Source organism: Meleagris gallopavo, chromosome 7, assembly GCF_000146605.3.
Source record: "Meleagris gallopavo isolate NT-WF06-2002-E0010 breed Aviagen turkey brand Nicholas breeding stock chromosome 7, Turkey_5.1, whole genome shotgun sequence".
Lineage (NCBI taxonomy): Eukaryota > Metazoa > Chordata > Aves > Galliformes > Phasianidae > Meleagris > Meleagris gallopavo.
The window spans coordinates 34,047,722-34,061,133 of NC_015017.2; the positions used below are offsets into that span (position 1 = coordinate 34,047,722).

Genomic DNA, 13,412 nt, shown 5'->3' on the forward strand with positions numbered 1-13,412 from the left:
CGCTGATCGCGTGGAGCGCCGCGCTCGATCCGCTGGGGCTGCGGGGGCCGTTTGGGCGCAAAGCTTCCTTTCCCTTTCGGGCTATTTGTCGTGTGACCGACGGGCCGTTGGAGGAAGTGAAGTCGCGCTGACTCGGTGCGCGTTGCGCTCTGTGCAGAGGAACGAGGAGGAGCAGCTGCAGTGCGGCTGTCCCGTGCTGCGGAGCGCCGTCAGCCCGGCTGGGGACACGGGCTGCGAGCGTCTGAAAGTCCTGATAACGTGATGGCAGCTGTGCCGAACGGCTTTTAACACGCCGTTATTAGCTCTGTTCGTTTATTTGCCTTTTCCTTAAGCATTCTTCAGCGTGTTTGCCTTCAGAACTGACACTGCCTTCCTGGGTACCGACGTGTTGTGTGTAACTTCAAAGCCAGGTGGTAAGCAGGAAGAAGGCAGGTGCTCTGCAGTGCTCCACATCGTCAGGTTAGACGTGTTCTGTTGGATTTCTCAAACGTCTCACATTCTTAAAGATTTGTAGTTGCGTTCAGAACCTGTGACTTTTGAACCTGATGCAGTGCACTGGGAGTTGAGAAGCAAGTGCCGTAACTTACAGTATTTTTTTCATGCAGCTCAAGAACTGCACAGAACCGTCCTTTTCTTTTGGATGTGGATTTGACCGGGTAGGTGTGGGAATGCACAGGTGCTCAGGCTGGCGATAAGTGTGTGACTGCAGGGATGTAGCCTTGCTTTGATCCACCACTCGCATGGTGGTGATGTTGAATCTTCATGCTGCAGACTGGCCCGTAGACATAAATGAAGGACAGGCATTCCTAAAGCAGCTGTCCGAGCAGGAAGAGGTGCTTTCAGAAGTGTTCCTTGGAGGTGCTTTGTGCACTTTGCTCAGTGATCTATGGGGGGACAAAACATTAATAAATTGTAAAAATGATAAATAGCAAATACAAATCAACTGTGATTGTAGTGTGAGCTACTAGATTCACTCTTGACCAAAATAATTGAAGTCTGCTTGGTTCACTGCTTTTTATTTGGTTCCTACTACCATCTGCCTGTCCGTCTCTTCCAGTTTGCTGCACTTCTCTGGACAAGCACCAGGAATGAAGAACTGGATTATTTCTTCTGACTCTAGACTGTTTTCTACAGGCAAGCTGTAACGTGGCTGCTTAGCTTAACAATGAGGCAGTGTTCGCAACTGCAGTTGCGAGTTGTTCAACCAGCTTTTTTTTTCAGCATTTCTGTTCATGGACTTCGTAGTGTAGTTTTAAACCTTCCTGGCGTAGTTCTAGTTGGGATCTTACATGCACTAGCACGTCTCATGGATGTCTCTGCTATCTTCTTGATAGAGTTCTGTAGATGGCTTTCCATCCTGCACAGTTAGGAGACTCCTTTGATGTCTTGTGATATTTAATCTGAAGTTAATTGTCTTCCTTGGATGCCTCCTCTGTTCGATGGGGCTGGTTAAGATTATTTCCTTCCAAAAGTTAGGCGTGTTCTAATAATGAAAATACCAGGCTATGTTTTAAGAGGTGCCTTCTCAGAAGTGAAAAAGGAGGAGACTGTGGGGTAGAGAAAAAGCACTTCCAGCTAAAGTGCTTGTGTTTCTTTTTAGGAACATTTGTAGGAACAGCCCTTTGTTTATAACTTCATTTTTAGGATTTTTTGTTCTTTAACAAAAGAGCGATTTGCAATCAGCTAGTCATTTGTTAGTGCTTTCCTGCCAAGCTGTATCCAAGCACTTTTCAAGTTAAACATGTGAAGTAACAAGAGGAGGAGGTGAGCAGCCCCGTATTCCAACTTGCTGCCTTTTCCAGAATGGGCAATCCTTGCCCTCACTGAGGAGTTAGGAAATGCACGTTTATGAGCAGCAGCCAGACAGCTCCTTCTGTAAGGGAGACATTTGTCCCTGATGCCTGCTATGAAGTTTTGATTTGCCTGTTTTATTTTAGGACTGAGGAATAGGGGAATTAAGACCTTTGGCAACCTGGGGTGGTTTTGAATAGATTCCTCTTACAGGAACTCAGTCATTGCAATGAAGTCTTTTCAGTGACCTGAATCCCGTGGGAGGTGATGGATACCTGTCCCCGTGCGGAGCTCTCACTTGACCTGACCACAGTGAAGAGATTGGCACGTGTGACTGAGAGTTGTGTGCAGCTCGTTGATTGCTGCTAAGTGAAGTCAAGTTATGTGTGGGAAATCTGAGGATCTTGGGAACAAGAGATCTGAGGCAGTCGTAATAACTCGGTGTTTTGCTGAGATCTGAATTCTGCCAGTCATGTTGATTGCGGCCTCTCAGCTTTCTCCATGCCTTTCACATTTCGTTTTCAGGATACAGTTACTGTGATAAATGAACGTGAACTCCCAAGTGGGAAAGGGTTATTAACAAAAAGATACCCAAGTAGCTATTCTGTGGTAGTCCCTGTGCTAAAGTGCTTCATGAGGTACAGTTTCAGAAGGTGATTTATCAGCGTTTTCCTTCCTGGATCACAGCTCTTGGAGACTGCACGGTGAATAATCTCTGACCTGTTTTTGTCCTTCAGCATTCTTTTGCCAACTGCAGCAGTTGTTTGTCTGGAAAAGTTACCATTAGGCAAGTCTTGAGGTATTTTTAGTAGCCTAATCGGATGAGCACATGTGAAAGTGTGTGCAGCACAGCGGCTCTATCCGAGCATGTGGGGGGAGAGGCTGCACCACTGGGCAGAACAGCTGCAGCCACCCGCTGCCCTTGGTTCCCTAAAAATATCCTAAATGTGAACTTGGGGTGTATAGGCTGACAGGAACAGAGATTAACGCTTCTAGGGAAAAATCAATACGTACAGATGGAAAACACTTGTATTTGTTTCCTTCTGAGCAGCGCTGCAACCAGTCCCAACCTTAAGGGAGCAAGGCTTCACAGGGGGGGGACTCCTGGTCATTCATGAGTAAAAGATAGTGTGTGAAATAGTGACTGGGATGAAACAGGTTGTTGTTGTTGTTGAATAATGGGCTTCTATACTAGGAAGCCAGTATGTAACTCTTCATTGAGAGTGCAGTCAGTTCCAAGCTGATAGGAAATAACTGAAATTAAAGATAAACAAATACTTGTAGGCTGGTGCACTTGTGGAAAACTGATTAACATTCACCTGAATTTATTGATTAACCCAAATCCCTAAACTAAACTAGTGCTTTAGAATACAAAACTGATTAAAGTAACAGTTGTGAACTTGTGGCTCCTTTTTCAGTTTCCCTTACTTACATAGTTGCTCTTCTATTCCTGGGTGCTCCTGACTCCTTTTCCTCCATTCCCACTGTTACTGTTCATGTGAAGAACTAGAGCACAAAAGCAATAAATCTGTGAAGAAAGGCTTTTTTTTTAATTATCAAATTCTGAAGCCTTGTGTACTAAATTATGTTTTTATAAGAGGTGAAAAGTGTAGTTTTACCTGCATTAGCAGCTGCTGTACCAATATGTACTTAAATTTATTAGGAAGCAGTTGATAGCATGTTAGCAGGTCAAGCCCAGTGGCAGGGAGAAGCAGTGGTTCATTCCAACTGCTGTGGGATCTCCCTGCAGATTACAAGAGCATAGCAAACAGGACATGAAAGCATAAAGGTGCTCCCTGTAACGTGAAAATGCAGCCCATGGGCAGTTGTGCAATGAGATGGTGCAATCAAGCCAATCCCCAGGCTGCCATCAGTTCCTGCTCCTTTATCCCTGTTCCATCTGTGTGGTCCAGTCCCGTCTGCTTCCCTGGACTAACTTGCCATGCAGCTGAATGAGTGTGCAAGCTATGTGCTTGCTGTCTTGCAAGGATTTTTGGTGTATTTGCCTTTTTTGGCATGTTAGCAAGATGAATCAGCTGAGTGAATTACCTCCAGATTATAGGAAAGAAAAGAAGATTAACCGATTTGAAAATAATTGAGAGAGTCTCTTTCATCAACGATTTCAAGCAGCTGAAGCAGAGCTGAAGTCAGAAGCGGTCGTTTGTTCAGCTTCATGGATGTTGTGTTTGCAGGTGAGGATGAACAGTCTGCTGAGATGGCTGCAAGGTGGGAGGACGCTCAGGTGACCGAGGCTGCCTCCGATGGCTTTGTTGCTATTAAAATCGACACCAAAAGGTTTGATTCAACTCTAATTCTGTCTCTTATACAGTCTTTCATTGATGATGATGGAAGTATGAGGCATGTGAAGTCCTCTCCCTGCACTGGGGGTAGTCTAAATACAGTGCTTGAGAACAGAAGTGAGAACAGAAGTGAGATCAGTGCTGCTGAAGCCACCGGACTCTGAGAAAATTGGAAATTTGCACATGTACTGCAATGTTGTGCAGAATATTTTTTGCATGTTTCCTACTGGCATTAGTAAAAGAATGCTTGAGGATGTTCTCTTTCAAGAGAAAAAGATGCAAAGAAAGCCAAGCAAAAATAATGTGGAATCAAAATGCAAGTACACTCGAGGCAATCCTTTGTTCAGCAGGATAGGTCTGTAAGGCCCTAGAGAAATTCTCTCCTTTGTAACACACAGCACAGAAGCATTGAGGCTTCTGGATAAATTACTCAATTTTGTTAGAATAAGAACTTCAGTTCCAGTGAGCAAAGTGTGCTGATGTTTCCAGAAGTTGCATTATTTTAAAAGGCTCTGTAGACCTTTTAGAAGACACACTGCCTTGTTTGCACTCAGTGGGTTAGATGTCTCTTTCCTCAATTGCTTCTTAGCACTGCTTCCATAAATAATCTACTGCAGTCAACTGTGATCAGCAGGGATTGATAACACTTATGCAAAATTATAATGAGAAGATGCAATGTGAGTTTGCTTTTAGTGTTCTCTCAAGTATTTAAATAGTTCCTTGTGTGGTGGTAGAACAGTTATTTTTATGATGAAAGGCTTAATCTAAAGTTGTTGCAAAGTGATTGCTCTTCCTCAACATGAATCTTTTCTTTTTACCAGTGAAGCCTGCCTGCAGTTTTCTCAAATTTGTATCCTTTGAATACAATTTAGCTATGTTGTGATTACAGAGAATTTCTCTCTAAAAGTTAAGGCTGTTCTTAAATATAAACAATATTATTAAAAAAATTATTTTATTGCACAAAAATAAATAATAAGCTGTTATTAAATTGTATCATCTCCATATTCAGCTTACCATTAGTTCTTAAAGAAAGTGAGCAAGTTTGTTTAATGTCAATACTGTGCAGTTCTCTTAATAGAAGGTTTCCCAAAGCCTTCTGTAAGCAGAATAACTCATTGGTACTAATCAGCATTAAGAAACAAACAAACAAACAAAAAAAGCCAAACTCTAAACTGTTACCTGAAGTTCAGAATTAGAGAGGAGGAGGAACAAGTAGTGAGTTGGGTTTGGCAGAGGCACAGGCATGAGGTTAGGTAAGCTTCCCCTGCCTTAAATAGGTTGTTCCTTATAGCTCAGGAATTCTGTCTGATGCTGAAAAAGAATTTAGTACTTGGGTTTTCTTAGCGCTGTAAAGCATTCAGTATTACCTATATAAGAAGTCATCTTGCACAAACATGAAGTCTTTCAAATCAAAGAGTAATTGGTAGTTGGGTGTGTCTGTCTGAGAAAAAAACTTTGCTCAACTGCTCAAACAATTTCCAGGAAAAGGTGAAATACTAATCAGTTGTATGGGATGTTTTCCAGCATATTTGGTAGCTTTGTTTTTCTTCCTCCCCTGATGTATTCAACTGGCTACCAGGTGGAGATAGAATATTGAATAGAGACATTCAGGACCTCAGATTCCTGCTTTTCCTTATAACATTACTTTATAAATTTGTTGTCAGGCATTGCCCTTAACTGCTGCCGTGCAGATCCTGTAGTGTGCGTTCCATCCAGTTTTTTTATAGGAGACAATGGAATCCCTTTGGAAGTAATTGCTGGCAGCGTTTCTGCTGAAGAGCTTGTTACCAGAATCCATAAAGTGAAACAGGTAATGCTTGTGACAAGTGGATCTTTCAGACTGAGATGGGTATGCTCACATGCTTAAGACAGGCCCTTAATGTACTCCTTGGAGAAATATGAATTATTGTGTTTATCTCCCTCCGTCAACAAAATCAGCAAGTTTAAATTCAATACATGATGTTGAATGGGTGGGAAAGTCCTGTGCAGAAATGCTGTGCTATCTTTTGTTTCACAGATTGTTTAATCATTTGTGTAACACCCACAGAAAGGAGGCGTGTCAGGAAGCCTAAACTTGAATGATACACCAACTACTCTTTCAGTAATTTGTGTGTGATTTTGTAATACTGTTTTATAATGTGGGTTTATAAAAATATGCTTCAAAATATAATGTAAGCATAGTTTTATCACTGGGAATGTGAGTCTAAGATTATAATTAAGAAAAAGGTATATATGGTTGTGTCAGATTCAACAGTGTGGGATAATTTTAGTTTTATATTTTAAATAGGACCGAGTCTCCAAAACCAGTTCAGTAGCCTTGATGTTTGAACCTGAGGAGAACATCATACTCTCACTTGTTCCCCCCAATTTCTTAGATGCACGCAGAAAAAGGGCAATCTCTGGAAAATCCATGTCAGTCCTCTGCTTCGTGCCCCTCGTCTCCATCTGATGGTGCTCCAGAAAACATGCAGTGCACTGCAGCAGATCCTTGTGGCTCTCCTCAGTCTGTTATGTCTGAAACAAGACCTTCTGATGGTAATGGCCAACTTGTTAACACAAATGCTAGCTGGTTTGCTTTTAAATATTTTTCCTTGTCTTAATTGCTATCTAATATTGCATAAAAGATAGTATATTGAGTGGACTTGTTGAAAAACTGGAACATACCAGATGCTTCTTGCAGAACTTGTCATTCTGTGCTGTTCTAATGTGAGAAATACGTGGTTTGTAATAGGAAAAAAAGCAGTGTTTAGGATTCAGCTGAAAAGGCTCCTCTGGATTAGTAACTTGAAATCAAATGGGGAAAGGGGAAAATAAAAAATTTGAATAGCAGGACCTCCTTTCTTTTTTTCTAGGGTAAGTTTACGTTGGATATCAGGGAAAACTTCTGTACTGAAAGGGTTGTTAAGCACTGGGATAGGCTTCTGAGGGAGGTGGTTGAGTCACCATCCCTGGATGTGTTTAAAATCCATTTCGATGTGGTGCTCAGGGATGTGATTTAGTGGAGGGTTGTTACGGTAGTGTGGTTAGGTCATGGTTGGACTTGATGATCTTTAAGGTCTTTTCCAACCAGAGTGATTCTATGATTGATTCTATGATTCTTCTGGAGATATCCTAGTTTCTGCCAATTGTGGCTAATAGTAAACAATTAATATTTTTGTATTAAGAAATATACCTTTAACTTTTCTCTCATGCATTACTTTCTTGTAAATCGCTTGCAGATGGAGCAAATTCAAGTCAGGCAAGCCAGGAGGCAACTCAGTCTTCAGATGAGCAAGTGAGCAATGCTCAGCCTGTGAATGATCTTGCACTTAAAGTAGAAAGGTAACTCTTCTTTGTAGGCTATTTAATGTATTGTGTTTGTTTCTGAGGATGTAGTTCTGTTATTTTTTTTTTTTTATCAGGCTGAATTACAGGATTTTGGTGCTGATTCTGTTGTCATCTGGCAGACATTTCATGTGGGCTTATTTTTGTTTGGATTTCTGAGATTAATACTTGGAGGAACACAAAAATCAGCTTTTTAATTAATTTTTCCCATACCCTGAGATAAGGAGGTAATCTGGAAAATTAAGAAGATTGCCATTACTTTCATATGATGTCATTATTTTGATCTCTTTCAGACAATATGCTTTCTGCAAAGATTTTGAAGGAGTTAAAATATTGTACTGGAAGCATTGAAACTAGTTTAGAAATGCTAATCTAGGTTTTCTACAGAGATGTCCTCTCATTTTCTTGTCTGTTCGGTGACTGCAGTCCAGGCATATTGCAAAAGGCAGAGGAATTCTGTTTTGTGACTCTTCTGCTTTTTATTTGATCAATGAACTGTAGCAAGGTCCAATAAGCAATCTAGTATTAAAAGTATGGTATTAAAAAGACAAGACTGATAAGAAAGTCACTATTTTAATGTAGATATAAGATTCATTTTTAAAATATATGTGAATCTTAAATTGCACCATATTTGCATAAACGTACAGCATATTTTCTATCAGGAAAATAAAAAAGGAGGCAAAGCCATGTGGTAGTTAGCATTTCTCTTTTAAAAAGCATAACGGCAGCTACTGTACAAAAACAAAAAATTCTTCCTGTCTGACTATGCGTGGCATTTGGTCATGCCTGCCCTCTTCCCAGACTTAAAAATACAGTGCAAATTTTGTGCATTGGTCCTTATCATAAAGCACCTGTCTGGATAAATGGGACAAACACGTGTGTCTATATCAGTACTTGCTATATATTGTTTGTTTTCCATTTTAGGAAGTGATGTGCAGGAGAAACCAGATGGCTTAAATAATTGAGAACAGGTTGAGATTAGTGTTTCTGTTACCATAGTTTACCAACAGTATTGCCTATTGTATGTCTTACAAGATGTCAAACAACAAGAATATGTAAGGTTCTTCATTTAGTCAACAGAAAAGAAGAAATATGTTAAAACTACCATTAAAAACTGCAGGCTAGGTGCTGAATCACTACCTCGTGTTGTTGTGGATGGTACAGCCACACGTGAATGAATTATTACTCTTACAGTAGCTGTTAGCAGTGTGTTACAGTTCCTCTTCACTTTCATGTGTTTTATTCTTCTGTGCTGGGAAATGCTTCATTAAAAGTAAAAATGTTAATAGTAGATAATGCCATTTTATGACTTTTTTCCTTTGCTTTTAAATTTAGAATCACAAAAAAGCTTGAAGAAAGACGAGAGGAGAAAAGGAAAGAAGAAGAACAGGTAAAACAAAAATGTGGAACTGCTTGCAGTATTTATTTAGACACCCATATTTGAATAAATGCTTAATTGCTTTTTAAACAAATATACTTCAGTCTCGTACCACTTACCCAAGGCACTTTTGTGGTCTCATTTTTATTTTCTCTCTTGTTTATTCAGAAAGAAATTAAGAAAGAAATAGAACGGAGAAAAACTGGCAAAGAAATGTTGGAGTACAAAAGACGTCAGGAAGAAGAATTGACAAAACGAATGCTAGAGGAAAGGAACAGAGAGAAGGCAGAAGAGAAGGCAGCTAGAGAGCGTATCAGGCAACAGATTGCATTGGTAATTTCTTCGTTTGGAATGACAGCTTGCTGCTTCTTTCTTACAAGGGCTGATAGTACTAACAGGATAAATTTTCTCATGTGGTAAAACGTTGAAAAATTTTCAGTTTCTCTGTTTGGAACTCTGTGGCTTTGCATGGCGACAACTTGTGCATTTTAGTAGCATTTGCTGTGAAGCTTCTACTTTTATATGCGTAATGATGATATCTGTGAGAATTAATACAGTAGCTTTTTTCTATGTAGCTTGAACCCAGTGATGAATTATCAGTAAACATAAAAAAAGAATTGCAGTTCAAATTGAGATCTGAAATGGAAGCCCAGGAAATATTTAATTGTTTGAAAATGGAGGTGTTTTTTTTTTTTAAGTTTGTATTTATAGGTGTTTATATATGCATATAAACAGTTCACAGCTGAAATTCCTCTTTGTTTCCAAGTTTTGCCTAGAACATGCAGAACTACAGCAATATGACTTGTCATAGATTTTTCCCTTTCTCTTCACTGGAAAGTTACACTTTCATGGGAAGGATATCTGACTGCTTGGATGAAGTAACTCATTGAAAAGTGTATTTTATCTTTCCTAATGACAAGAGACAGTGCAGTTTGGCAATGAATACAGCTTTGCAGCATCACTGCCTTTCCTCTGTGCTGCCTACTTAGAGCAGTTGGGTTCTCAGTACAGACTGAGGTTTTTATGAGTATTAAGTTGAGGTTCATAGTGAAAATGAAGGTTCATGTTTGGTCTTTCCTAAGGATCGTGCTGAGAGAGCAGCTCGCTTTGCGAAATCGAAGGAAGAAGCAGAAGCTGCAAAAGCTGCAGCTCTTCAGGCTAAACAGGCTGAAATAGAAGCCAGAAAAGAAGCATCTCAAAAGGAGCGAAGGTGAGTTGTTTTAGAGAAAGCAGATGTATACTCATGGGAAGAAAGGTTAAAAAAAAAATCTTTGCATAAGCATTAAGAAATTTTAATAGTATGTCTAACCTATTAACTGATGCTATGCTGGTGTGTTTGAATATTAACATAAAAATTAGCTTTCTTTTGTAATATTAACTCATAGCTATTTCCATTAATGTTGTGTTCTCAGATAACTTGCATCCTTTAGACATTCCTGATAATGATACATTCACTTCCTGATCTTTGATTTGAATACCAGGTATGATGGGGCTAGGTAAGGAACTAGATGAGGTGGTTATGTCAGAACTACGGTGGAGAATGTGGTAACGATCCAGGTGTTTCTCTGGGTGCACAACTGGCTTGGATTCAGCAAGGCTTGTTTATGCACATCAGCATTAGAGTCAGACATGGCTTCTGTTCTGCCTGATGCTGCTTTTTCAGAAAATATCCTAAGTTATGGAGGCCTTAAATAGTTACTGAACCACTGTGAATCAAAACCCTAGCAGAAAGGGCACAGTGCAGGAGTAACCAGTTAGGTAGCTGAACGAAGCATTACCTGCCAAGTTAGAGTGAATACCTATGCCCTCATAGTATAACTCCCAAAAAATCCAATAGAAGTAATGCAGGCTACACAAAATATGTGTGGTTTATATTTCATTCATATATTCCTTGTTATGTGTGATTAATACAAGCATCTTGTTTGAATACTGATGAGTCTGGTGAAATGCAGAGATGCATGGTGGTATATGAAGAAGATGGGTATCAACTGCGAGTCCAAATCCATAAGCTATCTGAACTGCCATAAATAAGATGGCTGCCCCTCCCTTCCACACCTGAATACTGCCAAGCTAAAGCCCCAGGAGTGTTTGTAATTGTTAATATACCAACTGACCACGGTGAATGTCCCACAGTGCAATAGCCAGGATTCAGTTCCGCCTTCCAGATGGATCTTCCTTTACTAACCAGTTCCCATCTGAAGCACGGCTGGAAGAAGCGAGGCAGTTTGCTGCACAGGTAAATCGGTGTTTCATATTCTCAGCTATATGCTAATTACAGATTAATGTAGCAGCAAGTAGTTGAACATGGCAGAATTGTTGTTAGCTGCTTTCCTTTTTGTTAATTTGAAGTGAGTTTTGGCTAGCAGCATTCTCCAGAGCCACCAACTGCCTTTGTACAGCTGCAGCACGGAACTTGAATAGCAGAACTTTTCGTATCTCTTACTTCATATGAAGATCATTGTAATTTTGATAAGAATTCTTAGTCAGTAAAGCAATGCATGCTCAGCTGGCAGCTCCGCAGTTGTTTAGAAAGTGGAAATTGAGCAGTTATAACTAAAATGTTTTCTTTGTACTTTCACAGACGGTTGGTAATGCTTATGGCAATTTTTCTCTGGCAACAATGTTTCCCAGAAGGGAATTTACCAAAGAAGATTATGGAAAGAAATTACTGGAGTTAGAGTTAGCACCCAGTGCTTCCGTAGTGCTGCTGCCGGTAGGTGTTGCTTTGGGATTGGTTTGTTCTTCATCTAACTACAAACATCAACTACTACACAGGTGCTTCTGGTCAGCCATTATAATACTTGCTTGAATTTTGTTCTTTGCTGTCTCTAAGACATATTGCAAAATTAGTATAATTTCTTTTTGGACTAATTAGGAAAGGGATTGACATAGATATTTGTTTATTGTGGAACCAAATATGGTCTTTTCTAGTGTCTGTTGAGCTGCTTCTAAATTACGTGTGAAATACTCTGCCTGAATGAGTACAGCTTTAATAGCTGACAAGTTTGCTTTTGGTGTTCGTATCCAGGCAGGAAGACCTGCTACTTCTGTTGTCCAGGCTTCAGGCGGTGACCTGTGGAAGTTCTTGGGCACGATACTTTATCCCCTCCTAGCAGTTTGGAGATTTATTAGCAACTTTCTGTTTACGAGTCCACCCCCCTCAGAATCTACTGTGAGAACAGTCCATCAGCAAGAGCATTCGAATCCCTCAAACTCTAACAATGTTGAGCAAAGCAGGTAATCAAAGCTGTTTATGCTAGCTGTCTCTAAGTGCTTGCTAGAATTGTTTTAGCGTTAGATTATTGAACTGAACCATATCTGTTCTTTTATACTTGTTGCTCTGTCCTTGCAGTTTCAGGCAACCACTCTTCCGTGCGGCTAAAGGATAAGCTGGGGGCAGGCAAACTGCATCTCAGCCCTGATTAAGCTATCTTGCTTTGTACTTGTGTGATTAAGCAAGCCCTTTACTGCTTGCTTCAGTTTACAACTGCAGTGTAGGCAAAAAAAAATCCCATGGTTTTGCAGCCATTAATGAACACAGAATTCAGCTGTAATTATGAATATGGGTTTCACTTGAGCTGATACTGTTTGGAAGATAAAAATTTTGAAAATGTAAGTTTTGAAGATGTAAAGTTCTCTCATGGTGTAGTTACACAAGGAACATGAGCAACTGAAGTCGATCAGAGAGTTGAGGTTCTGTGTTGGAGAAAAATCTCTTATACAAGGAGCTATTTCAAATGAAGTAGACATGTATCACCTCAGTGCCAGGAGAACCAAAGTTCTGTTTGTCTGACTACTAAATGCCATGTTTTTAGCTGGGTACTGTTTCCCAGGGAAAGAAAGGGCTGAGGAAACCTATTTTTGGGGATAAGAGAAGGAAGGATGCTCTACTTACACGCTGCCTTTTGTACCCTAGGCAAACTGTCAGGAAAAGAGTAACAGAAAAACGAGGTGAAGACTTCAAAAAAGAAGGCAAAATATACAGACTGAGGACTCAAGATGATGGAGAAGATGAAAACAATACTTGGAATGGAAATTCTACACAACAAATGTAGTTTTGAGTAACTGCAGTAATGAGTCAGGCTTTTTTTTTTTTTTCCTTATTTGATTTAAGTCAACTAAAGCTTCTGGAGAAGTGGGGCTTCTTTCGCACCAACTGAATTACTTACTCAATTCTTATTCCTACAGTGGAGGAGGATGGAATAAAGTTGCCTATTTCAGAACAATCAAGTGGGTGTAGGTGTGGCTTAAGAAGTCAAGAGTTGAAAAGATTGAAAATCTCCATCAGCTTTCATACTCATTACCCTACTGCCATTAGTAAGGCACTTTTTAATCTTTAAATATTCTGCTACATAAATTTAAGCGCCAGGTATTAATATAAAGGCCATAGTAGGGAATGACTGATTTAAAATGAGGGTGTCAGAAGCACTATAAGTAGCAAATCAGGTAACTAATTTATGTTTAACTTTTTTCTTGCTTCTGCAACTGCAAGCAAAACCTTGTAGTTTTTAATTCCCCAAGCACTCAATAAACTATTTTCCAGAAAACATAGCTGTCTTTTCTTGTAACATTCCTCTGAGGTACACTGTCACAGAGAAGCAAGGAGCTAGGCTTGCAGG

The 13,412-nt window shown here is 39.9% G+C and overlaps 1 protein-coding gene across 2 annotated transcripts; it reads left to right on the top strand.

Annotated features, from left to right (window-relative positions):
* The first annotated feature begins 299 nt into the window (after nt 1–299).
* Nucleotides 300–13,342, top strand: UBXN4 (UBX domain protein 4). Of its 2 annotated transcripts, XM_003207722.4 has the most exons (13): nt 307–459; nt 3,984–4,086; nt 4,913–4,941; nt 5,783–5,901; nt 6,467–6,626; nt 7,310–7,412; nt 8,751–8,805; nt 8,962–9,126; nt 9,876–10,003; nt 10,927–11,029; nt 11,375–11,506; nt 11,822–12,030; nt 12,710–13,342. In XM_003207722.4, exons 2-13 carry the CDS (start codon nt 4,007–4,009, stop codon nt 12,846–12,848), a joined length of 1,422 nt encoding a protein of 473 aa, XP_003207770.2. In that variant the 5' UTR covers nt 307–459; nt 3,984–4,006; the 3' UTR covers nt 12,849–13,342. The 2 variants fall into 2 exon arrangements, with proteins under 2 accessions (XP_031410123.1, XP_003207770.2); XM_031554263.1 differs by lacking the exon at nt 11,822–12,030 and having other exon boundaries at nt 300–459.
* Nucleotides 13,343–13,412: the final 70 nt, after the last annotated feature.